The 12,605-nt window shown below is 37.2% G+C and overlaps 1 protein-coding gene across 3 annotated transcripts in view; it reads left to right on the top strand.

Annotated features, from left to right (window-relative positions):
- LOC121867474 (titin-like) overlaps window positions 1-11,916 on the top strand; it is a 106,166-nt gene extending 94,250 nt beyond the window's left edge. For all 3 annotated transcript variants that reach the window (XM_042367410.1, XM_042367411.1, XM_042367409.1), the window contains one exon: window positions 7,297-11,916. In XM_042367410.1, the coding sequence (XP_042223344.1) occupies window positions 7,297-10,140 (2,844 nt within the window). In that variant the 3' untranslated portion in view covers window positions 10,141-11,916. The remainder of the gene's footprint in view (window positions 1-7,296) is intronic.
- The last annotated feature ends 689 nt before the right edge of the window (window positions 11,917-12,605 follow it).

The following is a 12,605-nucleotide window of genomic DNA, read 5'->3' as shown; positions in this document are numbered from 1 at the left end:
TCACTTGCCTCCACACATCTTCTGATCAGCATCTTTGCATCCATGGTAATGTGTTTCCTTGATGGCTTGGTCACATTACCAGCAATGTCAGTTGTAAGTCTCTTTCCAGACAAAAATAAAGTTAGAGAGAGTTAATCCTACAGGAGTAAATGCACAATTGTGGAGGTGGTCGCTAATTAGTTGAGCTGCAATCGTTGTATGCCACTTCCATTTGTTGAGTGCGCAGCTCGGATAAAAGACGAGAGTAGTGCGTGTCGGTAGTCTTGCATAGAACTTATAAATCCTTTGAATATTTTTTTTCATCTTTGGGTAAAATTTTGCTTCAGAGCAACGAGCAATGAAAGAGTGTTCTAAGAGATATGCCTGTACAGTACTGTCATGCTCCCCTTGAACATAGTTATTCTTTCCATTTGCTACAAGTGTTATGTCAACTGGGAGAATAGCTGCATTAATTCTCATTTTAATTGCTTTATGAAATACCCTTGTATAGTGCAAGCAAAAGGCTACTGTTTCACCTTTGGGACTACTAAACTAATTGTAGAATCCTTCAACAAGTGTTTTGAGCACTTTTGTTGTTCCTATCACAAGTTATTGTGTTGATGCACATTGACCCATTTTTCTGGAGGCTTTTGCATGTACCATCAGATCTGATGAGATCTGTATCGATAGATTAGACAACAAATAGCAAGGATCTAGTGACCAGGTTATTATAGATTACCTAATAGTGGATAGGTAAGATGACCTCAGCCGACACATAGATGGCCCATACAATATATCAAACAGTATTTTAGTTTCATGGAGTTGGTCACTCAGTGGCAAGGTTGCTTAGTTCTTGGACTCATTAACTTTACTTCTTGGGATGTCACCACCAAAGTTCATGTGACAGTTTGTGTTTGGAGGAAAATCTAATCCAATGATTGCACTGGGTGCACAGGAAACTTTTTATCCTTCAGAATAAATGCTGAAGCCATATTAAGGTTTATACACACACACACATACTTGTACATCCTCATTATATAGTTGTACTGTACATATGTAATTGTACTCTTGAAATTTGAATGAACATAAATTAGTGTACAGTATATTGGTTTTGTTAAACATAATAATTTTATCATCCTCAAGGTACAGTATTTCCTTGTAAGTATTTTGTTTATTATTATTGCACATAAAATTTGAATGCCAAACATAACCTTTGATGTGGGCTCAGCAGAAATATCTGGAACGTTTCTTATGTTATTTACACATAAAAATAACTCCCAAAACTTACCAAGTGGCACAACATGCTTGTTGCATATCAAACTTTTTTTATTTTTTATTTACTTATTTACTTTGATCTTTCTTTAGAATACAGTACAGTAACTAGAAAGACAAAGCACCTTAAAAGTAACAAATATTTATTCTTTTTGTTCTTTGTATATAAATGCATGCCAGTTAGGGGCTAAAAATAATAATTCTGATAATTCATATGAATATTAATACAGGTAGCAGTTTTAACAACTAAATAACTTTTGAATGGGAGACATAGTTTCATGGTATCAACAACCGTGCCTTTATTATAAGGAGATACATACAGTAATATGGCTAATTCTTCTCTTATAAAGCAGTTCATAATAGTTCATATAAAATGTTGTTTAATATTTATATTTCATGATATCGCTTGTGAAATAGTTCAATTTTGTTTGTAACTAAGCTCAAGAACTTCGAAGTAAAAATCCGCGAACTTGGGGGGTGGGGGGGGGAGGCTGTATTTATATTACACCAGCAACACTTTCCACACTTGTGGGAGACCTCATACATCAACAAGTGAGGAACATGTTGCTGTTGTAACACAAGCCTTCACACAATCTTGAAAATCTGTCAGATAATTTGTATAAATTTTCCTGCGACACCCTGTAGTTATTTTGCCAGTACAGTATGTGTTATAAAGGCTGATAGAGAGGACATTTTAATGTGTTAAAAGTATTTGACAAAAACCAACATGTCATTCAGTGTAACAAAACTTCATTGTAGTTTTCTACCAATGTGAAATTTTTTAAATCAGTAAAGTAATAGTGCAGCTTTGGTAAGATGCATAATTCTTAGAAAAAAAAACCTAACAGTAATTGTTCTGATAACCTCAGTGAAGTAAATATGAAAGCATAGAGTTTTGTCGGTCATATTGTAGTGAAGTGGTTTTACAAATATTTTTTACTAAATGGTTTTCAATCTTTATTTATATTCATCACTTCATACGTCAGTCAACCAAAACTATTTTATTGTACATAATGTGAGGGAAAACATGAATTTTTGCAGTTTATCATTTTTGCCATTTATAATCCTGTACAATACTGTACAGGACAGTACTGTATCAAACTAATCCTGTTTTCCCAACATCAGACTGCAGTACAGTGCTGTACAAGTACACTTCCTTTCATGAAATTATGGTTGAATACAAAAAATTTCACATTTTTGCATCATAACTCATGGACACATGTGAAACAAATTCAAGACTGTAGTAGAAAGTTCTTTTTGTTTACACTTCAAACAAACTGAGATAAAACATTCATTAGATGTAATGAAAGAAGGGGTATGGTAGGTCTCGTAATAGTAAACACACACACATATATATATATATCTTGATAAAATCACACGGGAAAATGGAAACAACGGAGTACCCGTGTGATTTTATCAAGATTTATCTTATCCACGTTTTCATTGTGGATTTACATGAAATATATATATATATATATATATATATATATATATATATATATATATATATATATATATATATATATATATATATATATATATATATATATATATATATATATATATATATATATATATATATATATATATATATATATATATATATATATATATATATATATATATACTGAAGATATAAAACAGTGGGCAGAACTGAGAAGCTGTATTTTAAGTCATTGGGATTGTTTGTGAAATGTTTAAAAAATGATACAATGAAGTAAGGAAGTTGACAGTTGTTGAGGGGTGTTAGAAAGAGTTGTACAATCATCACAAACTATTTTAGGAAAGGTTGAGGTTTGGATGGCAAGGACAACCATTTTGAGACTGTCTTTTGTTACAGCTGTATTGTAGTTAAGCTTTGTCCCTGTACCTGTTGTTATGTGTGTATCTTCCTCATTTGTTATGTATATGTTTGTTAGGTACTATAGAGGTACAGGTGTAGCTTAGTTTTAAAGGTAATAGCACTTAATGTTGTAGAGTTTGTCTCTGAAGGTAATCTTATCTAACGTAAAGTATTGCAAGCAGATAATGTACCTTTGACTTGTTTATATGTATGGTTGGGAGATTCAGTAAAGGGAGAGATGAGGAGTATGGAAGAGATGTGAGAAGGAAGAAGCAGAAACATTGAAGAAGAGATAAGTGAGATGGTTTTAAACATATTAAGTATTTTTTTTTTTTTACCCCGAGTCATTGCCCTGTGTGCCACTGGCTAGTGGGAATCAAAATAAAAAATACTCTCATTACAATCATCTTCATCCTCTCTAATTGCTGTTACATCTCCATAAATCACTCAACTTACAGGTGTATACACTTTTATTATTCATATGTTCTGCTGCTCCTTCCACGATGTCCATACTGTAGGTGAAGTTATGGTATTGTATTTCTGTCATTCTCTCCTCCTTGATCTTCCACTCCCTTCCGTCATCCATCTCTAAACCATACCCTATTTACCAATCTTTCCAATCCCATTTTATTAGTACAGTATGTCCATATCACCTCAAATCCTATTTATTTCTGTGTCTGACATTTCTTTCATTTCCACGCTAACACTTTATTTATTTCCTCTTCTTATCATTCACTTCACCATACTTATTGCTCACAAGCTTACCGGGACAGTATCATTTGCAAACAGCAACTGATTCATCTTCCACTGACAACTTTTATTCCTTCATACATGAATACTGCAGAATCATTGACATAAAACAACGACACATAGGTGCTAAGAGCCAATTTTCCTCTTGATACAGTCTTGACACATCCTTCTTTTTACCTTTAAGAACTCTGAACAGTATTCAAGAATTTTTCATTTATCCCACACATTTATAATAACTCCCACGATGATTTCTATCAACTGTTTCATACATACGTACTTTTTCTATATTCATGAAGGCCGTGAACATCTTTAATTTCCCCAAATTCTTCTCACTCATTTTCTTTAACCTTTAATCGGCAGCCAAGGATTCTCCGTTACTCTTCCATGTGTACAAAAATGGAACACAAGGAACGTGAAACTTACACAGATGATGATGGCCACTATCCCTATAGCTACTGAAAATCACCACTATATTAATACATCTTTTCCTGAAGCCACACCACCCTTCCTCTAATATTCTGTGACTATTGGGATTAAACACTGCTCTAGATGTGATTCTGAGCATATGGAGTACTGGTACATTATGTTAGTATCTTGTTCTTTACTTCTCTAAAGAACCAACTCTTAAAAAGAAAATGTACTAACATTCAACACGTTTAATTCATTGACTCGCTCACTAACTTCATCTCCGGCATTGTACCTCTGCTAAGCACGGGTACATTCAAAACATTCATTGTAACCTGTTCAATAAGCCGTTTCTTAAGTTTCCTGATACAGCCCAGAAAATTAAGGATTCCTCTTGGATGAAAATATAAAACAGTATACTACAATATTGTGTTCTAATGACATGTGATGAGGTACTTCAATTTCATTTCTGATACAGTACAAGAAATTTTTTTAATCAGTTTAGGAAATGAAATCAGTTAATGAGTTACCACCCTTCCTTTCACAGTTTGAGACAATATATTCCAAACTTTTGACTGTGGTAACATTATATTATGTAATATCCATCCCTGGCCCTGCATCACTTTAATCCAACATGAACATGACCACCCATCTCAGTACAGTACAGTATAGGTACAAACTTCAGATGACTTCAGTAGTACAAACATATAAAACAAGGAGTCAATATTCTTCCCTTCCTTGTTATTTCTCCCTTTACTTTGTTCGTTTCACTGATGTTGGGTACAGTATAATTTTTTGGCAGAGAGAATAAATTCTTAATCAGCAATGAATCCGCTCTTATGTAGGAAACTGAATAACACCGAAGGTTGTTTCTGTCTTCTCACAGCTGTCCTCAGGAAATTAAGTGGAGAGTACCTTCAGTTTCATCGATTTCAGCAGCAATATTAGTCTCATCAGCTACAATGACTTCTTTTCGTTTTACCTCAGGGATCCTGTAGACTGTGAATATTCTACTGTGAATATTCTTATTTTTTCAGCAGCTTTGATCTCAACATTGGCTTTATTATTCAGTCCCTGGTCCTTTTCTGAATCATTCTTTGGCTCTTTCAAAGATATTGGCAAATACCTGAGGATGTGATATGTAACCCTGAGAGCTTTCCTCCAAGAACCAATTTTGTCTTGTGCCTTCACGTTCCCAAGATACCCGCTGCTGAAATCTAGCCAGGGTGTGCACATGGGGGTTGCCATCTTCTCCATGTCATTTGAGGTTTTGTTCCATTGAGGTCTACAACTTTGTCATCATTGTAACATTTAAATCATTCGAAAATTGTAAACCATAAAAGTCACATTCAGAGTATCTTAGTATCTGAGAATGTGTTTGTTACCTTCAAGTATAGTAGGTTACTGAGGAGCTTTTTTCATAGTGCTCTATACTGAATTGTGTTGTGATACAATTGAACTGTGTCATGTGAGTTTTGCTTCATTTATAATATTCTTCAGATAATTACGGCATTTCTGATACTGCATATTCAAAGAAATCTAATCAGACAGTATATGTTCATTTAGTAGATGCTTAACCATATAGCCTTTGAATGGTGAAGTATTGGTGGTGTTTCTGAGAATGCCTGTAGTCTGGTCTGTATATGAGAAAAATAGTAACAAGAAAAATAATTTTACTGAAAAAAAGGAGAAAAATACTTGTAATAAATTTTTAGAGTATTGTTGTAAATATCAGAGACAGAAAGAAATAGAATACTGTATCAGTAATTGATGATTAATTCGCACAGAAATGACACATACTAGCATACATGATTTAGATAAACAAACATAATTTTGCTAACATTGGTATACTGTACTTGGTACAGTATACTGTATATGTTTAATCTCACAGTTGTCCTATTGAAATACTTGTGTTTCTCAGTTTTATTTTTTTATGTTCTTGCCTTGAATTTTGATCCCAAGGTGATGGAGATGTACAATGACTTATTATTGTTGCCATGTACAGTCCATGTCAGTTAATTTTACGTGTAGGAAACAGCACATAGGATTTACTGAACGTTAATATATAGTTGTCAGGGAGGTCCACTTAAAAAGGTAAACTATTTTTTGGTCTGTGCATGTACACACACACATTGGCTATTTACAGTATATACACATCCCAGTCCTTATGTAGTGGAGGTCATTATGTGAGGACTTGTCACTGATCTGGCAGTCCACACATATTGAAGTTTTTGTAGTTATACGACATGACATATTAATTACCGTGGAATTGAAATTTGTCAGGAGTCACAAGTTAGAACTTTATTTGAATAATGACAATTATATTTTTTTATAAATTGCAGTACCTTTTAAGTTTCTCAGGCCAATTTCCTTGCCCAAATGAACTTATGGCTGAGAGAGATGCAACTAATTAAACTAGATGTACAATGCATAATCTATAATGTATAAAGTTATGGGTGATTAGGAACATGAAATTGATGGTTTCCAATTTTAAGTTCAATTAATTGTGAGTGAACATAAGGTAGACAGTGCTTTACAGTGTAGAGTACTGTATTGTGCAGACCCACAAATTTAGTTATTGTACTTACTGTGTAGTACAGTACAGTGCTGTGTTTGTAACCAGTAAGAGAAAGTGGAAATATTATAGTTTAGATTCTACTAAGTACATTCCAGTCTTTATTTCCTCACAAGTGTGTTGCGTTAGGGAAGCATGTTGCTTTTTACATGAGGATTGTTTTTTTCTTGTTGGGTTTCAGAGAGTAAGAAGGTAGGGATGCTTCATGTGGCAGAATGTACATTACTGTGCCTTTGTTTAGTTGTGTGTTGCCTTTCTCCAGCTTATGGATTATTTTGTGTTACTGAGACAAGAAAAAGTATTATTATTTACCGATTGAGGGTTAGTGACACTACATTCTGACCAGATGCAGCCATAATAAATTTCCTATGATAAATTAGTTATTTATTGATGTTGAATTTAAATAGAGATACTATAGATAAAGATATTGCTATGATAATGATATGTATTAATATTTTTTCATCTTCCACAGCCTGATGAGGAAGATGACCCTTACAAGTTTGAAGAGGAAGAGTTAGATCGTGCTCGAGAAGAAGCTAAAAAACTTGAGGTTGAGCGACAACGAAAGGCCTCGGTGTCATCTTCGGGTGTATCTGACCGCTCGCCACTCAATCACAGCTTTGATTCTGATCGATCTCCTGCTGCATTCTCATCGGAGGGTGAACGCTCACCAATGACTCGGTCACCCCATACTCCAGGATTTGGTTCTAAGCAATTTTCACCAGTGCCAGAAAAGTCCCCAAGTGTACCTGCATATTCTCCAAGATATGAAACTTCCTTATCAAAACCATTCCCATCATATGATCCAGAAAAATCCAAATATCAGGCTAATGGGGCTCTAAAAGTGGGTTTCTACCAAGACATGACAGACAAACCTAATACTGACAAACCAGAGAAGAAGACTGTGGAACAAAAACCAGCCGAGTCACCAGTTTACAGTCCCACTGTGCCATACATGAGTTCCTTTTATCCCAGTAAAGCTGAAGCAAGCAAAAAACAAAAATCACCTGCAGGCTATGCAAGTTTTTATAGCTCATCTGATTCCAGTTTAGACAAAGCAAAAACTCCCCGTTACTACTCAGCTTCTGCTCCAGCCACACCTACAGACAAGCCATCCCCAGCTTCATTAACAACTGACTCTACTGAAAAGCCCAAGCCACAATATGGTTACTACTCATATGACACAACCAAACCCTTAACAGATCAGTACAAAAATACTGGATCTGTACCACCTCCTCAGTCACAAAAGAAGCCACCAGGATATTATAATGTTCAAGATGGTCCAAAGAAGCAGCCTTCTTTATCCCCAGCTGCCCAACCTGGTCCATTATCTAGTGATTTAGCATCTCCTGGGCAGGTTTCAATACCAACACCAAGCCCAGTTGTGCCCAGTAAATCTGAAATGCAACCTCTTAAAAAGAGAGCAGCTATAGATCGCAGTAGTCAAGATTTCCCTCCCAGTACATCAGTTCCAGTTACAGTTCCAGTTACAGTTGGAGTGGATGCCACAGTTGGTGGACCCACACCACCCTGGACAGAACCAAAATCTGTAGAGGATACTGTAAGTACAAGTAGCACAGCTCCTCCCAATGTAACAATACCATTTTCTCCACTTCCTTCTGCACTGCCTGCCAACTTGGCCAATTTATCCCAGATTGTATCCCGCATCACTGAGCCAGAAGCTAGTAGGCCTACTGCTGAAAAAGATTCAGCCAAAACTCCTGCTGAACCTCAGCTAGCTCCTTCAACATACCCTACTCCTGACACTGCTGTAGGGAAGGCTTTGCCATCTCCTATGTTTGGTGTAACTGGAGGACAAACTCCCACACAAAGTCAGGTTATAGATTTAGAACGTAGTGGAATAAGTTCTGTTAATGAATTAAGTGATTTGCATCCACCAAGTTTATCTGTTGTTGCAAGAGTCTCACCAGCTGAATTGGCCCAGCAATTAGAGGCAGAACAACTCCAGGACAGATCAATGCAACCAAATTACCATCAGCAGATTACCAGCCCACACATGCAAACTCAGCCTGGTCTTGCCTCACCACAACAGTTGTCCAAAGGTCCACAAACTCCTCAGTCCCAATTACATAGTGGTCCACAGCCTCCAGTAGCACACCAAAAGCCCACAGAGGGTACTCGTCCTGCTAGCCGTGACTTGCCACCTGCTCATGCCACTGATAAGTCACACATGTACCTGCAACAGAAGAGTATGTGGGGTACCAGTTTGGCAACTAGCTTGGCCTCTAGCCTTGCTTCCAGCTTGCCATCAAGTATTGTCACAAGTTTGGCAACAAGCTTAGGAACTAATTTAGCAACCACTTCAGTAATTGCTTCCTTGCAAAAAATGGGATCCTTGCCAGCTGAGCGTCTCACTCAGGATCGACTGGCTCATGAACATCTAGCTCAGCTCGATCGTGCAGCTTTTGCTACTCTTGCCAGTCGCTCAGGACAAGCAAATTTATTTTCTCATGATATTTTGCAGAGAGGGTCAGTTAGTTCCGGACAGACTCAGGTAGGAAGTGGGTCAAGCAGTGGAGGGTCTTCAGGGGGAGGTAGTTCAACTGGAACTCCAGCATCAACAGGTCGATCTGCTTCTAGTTCTGGTAGTGCTGCAGGAGGATCAGCAACTGCAGTCAGCAATAGTGTTGAGTTAGGTATTGGACGTTCATATGCCAATATGATGACAGGACAGTCATCTCCGCTATTTGGCCGTGGGGAAGGTGCCCTCACTCCAGGCTCTTTACCACGTCCGCTTTCTGGCTCCTCTTCTCCATTCTTACCCCAGTCACCAGGGTTAAGTGCAGCCTTAGGTCTACCAGGAGCACCACGTACTCCAACTCCTGCTCATCAACAGTCGCATCAAAGCCTGTCTGGGCTCAGTCAGGGTACTTTCCCATCCTTATCACGGGACCCAAGGGACCCCATTTCTCAGTCCCATCCATCTCTTCAGATCCCCAGTCTTAATTCTATATCCTCAACTCAAGCACAGACTCTCAGTCACCTTAATGCTGCCAGTCTAGCATCATACTCCGGACGAGATTCTTTGGCACTTATGAACCAAGGTGGCCGTGGGACACTAGCAAGTGGTCTAGTAGATCCCACGTCTCAGCTTTACCAGCAGTACCTTACGCAGCGGCAGGCCCAAGAGGAGCTGCTGCTAAGGTCAGCTGGTGCCCACCCCTCCCAGTTGGCTGCCCACCAGTCCATGATGCTCCAACAGGGGCTCATGAGTGCAGCTGGCTACTCAGGCTACCCTCCCTCCCTTGGCCTCAGACCAGGGTCATATCAAGGTATGAACAGACCTTGGCTCTGAAGTTGTAAACCCACCTCAAAACTGCAGGCCCACTATGGCTACAAAAAGGCCCATCTTGTTATCTGTTGATATGTTTGGGTTACTTTTATCCCAAGATTCCTGTGGTTTTGTTTAGTTTTCCTGTTAAGTATGGCTTGCAGTTTCAATGCATCAGCCAAGTGCAATAGGTTAAGTTCTTTTCCTTTTTCAAATAGAGAACTATTTTTATATTACTTTTATCAGTATTTATAGAATATTTTTATTTATTTACAGTTTTGAAGGCATTTTTTTTAATACAAAATGTGACCCTGTTAAAATTGTTTTGTTGTGATTTAAATATTATGCAAATAGAGGGAAATGTATGCTGCCAGTAAAAATTTTATTGCAATATTTTATTGTGCCACATGCAATGTTGGCAGCTGGGTTTATCACAAAATGGGGGCTTATTGTACAAAATTGTGATTTAAATATTGAATGACTTAAGTTTAATAATTGATGTTTTAATAGCAGCTCTTAAATTTAACAATGTACCTGGTGGGATGATGCGGTAAACAGCCAAGTTTGTTCTCATGTAAATTGATTGACTTCTGGGAAGTTTACTTCATAATACTCAATACATTATTATCTTATCCCTAAAATGTACCTGAAAACAACTGGAAGTGTTTTTGTGTCAATGCGCCATAAGGGACCGGAGCGTAAGATAGCGAGTGTTATGCAATGAATTACCCAAAGTTGGTTAAAGCTGGCTTGTGTTGGATCTCATTTTTCTACCCACTGGAATGGCAGGTGTGGGGTGTGAGTCAACTAGTACAAAACCTGCCTAAGGGTGTTGTCTACCCCTGGTGGCCAGCTATTACTGTTAACCTGATGTTGTGTTGTGGCTACCCAGACCTTGAGAGCCTGAGGGTCCAGGGACTACTTACCTTCTCCACTCCTTTGCATAATCTAAATAAACCCCAAATTGCGAGATATTTTTAAAGAGATACATTATACTGTACTGTATAGGGTTCTGCCTTTCCTGCAACATGCATAATCCAAATTAATGTAACAATTGGTGATATTTATAGTACAGCTTTCCTTGCACAAGATTAAATTTCTGAATAGGGAATTTTTTACACTTTGCCATTATCTTATAATTATTTCAACTTACCTTATAGTGAATTTTCAGTTCACAAATGACAAAATTCAGTCTTAAATATGGGTGGTTTATGGTGATTAACTATCAATATAGTAAGGTATATAAGTGTACTTCTCATTCTGTGTCTCTGTCCTGTGACCACAACTTCCCAAGGTCCACAATGATAAATTGTTTTTTTTTAAGTTTTATTATAGCTTAAACGGGTATTGGGAAAGATCTGTTAATACCACAATGTCAGAATATCAGTGTTAGTACCACTGCCTGTCAGTACCATAGCTTGTTAGTACACCAGACTGCTATTACTACAGTTTGTTGGTGCCAAAAAAAAAAAAAAAAATTACTTCCAAACCTTAACCCAATTTGTCATATTGAATCTGTCTGTACCACAGTCTGCATTACAAGTTTGATATGACCAGTGGGTATAGGTAACCTTAAAGTACTGATGCCTGTCATCATCAAACTGTGTGTAGCTCAGACTTGGATACCACTGTTGGTCAGTACCAAGATAGTGTCCCACCGGGGGAGGGGGGGGGGATGTAGCTGCGGCATGGGGTGTACATAGCCTATTTTTGAACTATGTGTACAAATTAGTGAGACTGTATATAATATGTATATATATATATGACAAATAAGAAATAAATGCTGTTTCTATACATACATTATGACATTTCTTAACCAATTATTTATTTTCCCTGTATGAGTACAGTATTTACATAACCTTTAGATAGTAATGTGGTGCTCAGAATCTACTTTGTGTTGCCAACATTGATGAAAAATGAGGACAGAATCCCAAAGAATTGAATGGGTGTAGTGATTGTTACAAGAAAGTGTAAATAATGTGCTATTTAACCACTTGTGTATGGGTTCCCCTCTAAGCTGCATAAGATCGTCTGGCATTAGCCAATTATTAAAAGTGGTGTTCCCATATTGAAGGGGTTAATGGTAGGTATTGAAGGGGTTAATGGTAGGAGGAAATGTAAATTATACAAATGTATAGGTGTTATATCTTGGGCCATACCAAGCTCCCATGAATTCACTAAAGAACAGATAAATCTTGGTTAGCGTTAAATACTGGCACATATATTTTTTAATTTCTAATGTGTCTTTGTCAAGAAAAACTTCAGCATCTGTACCATGTTTGTCCTGCTATTAAAACATGCACATACTGTTGTAAAACAATGTGCTCAGGAGATAACTAATCCAAAGCCTATATTGTTTGGTCAGTTGAGAGGTAATGAATTGAGCTTTTAATTAGGTAGTAGGTAGTAGGCAGCTACCAAACAGGGAGGTACTACCGCCTGGGAAGATATTGGAAGCATAAAGTGTTGTCTAATGGTAGACCCTGCTG

The sequence above is a fragment of the Homarus americanus genome, unplaced genomic scaffold (assembly GCF_018991925.1).
Source record: "Homarus americanus isolate GMGI-L3 unplaced genomic scaffold, GMGI_Hamer_2.0 scaffold23598, whole genome shotgun sequence".
NCBI lineage: Eukaryota > Metazoa > Arthropoda > Malacostraca > Decapoda > Nephropidae > Homarus > Homarus americanus.
This window is presented reverse-complemented; position numbering and strand designations above follow the sequence as displayed.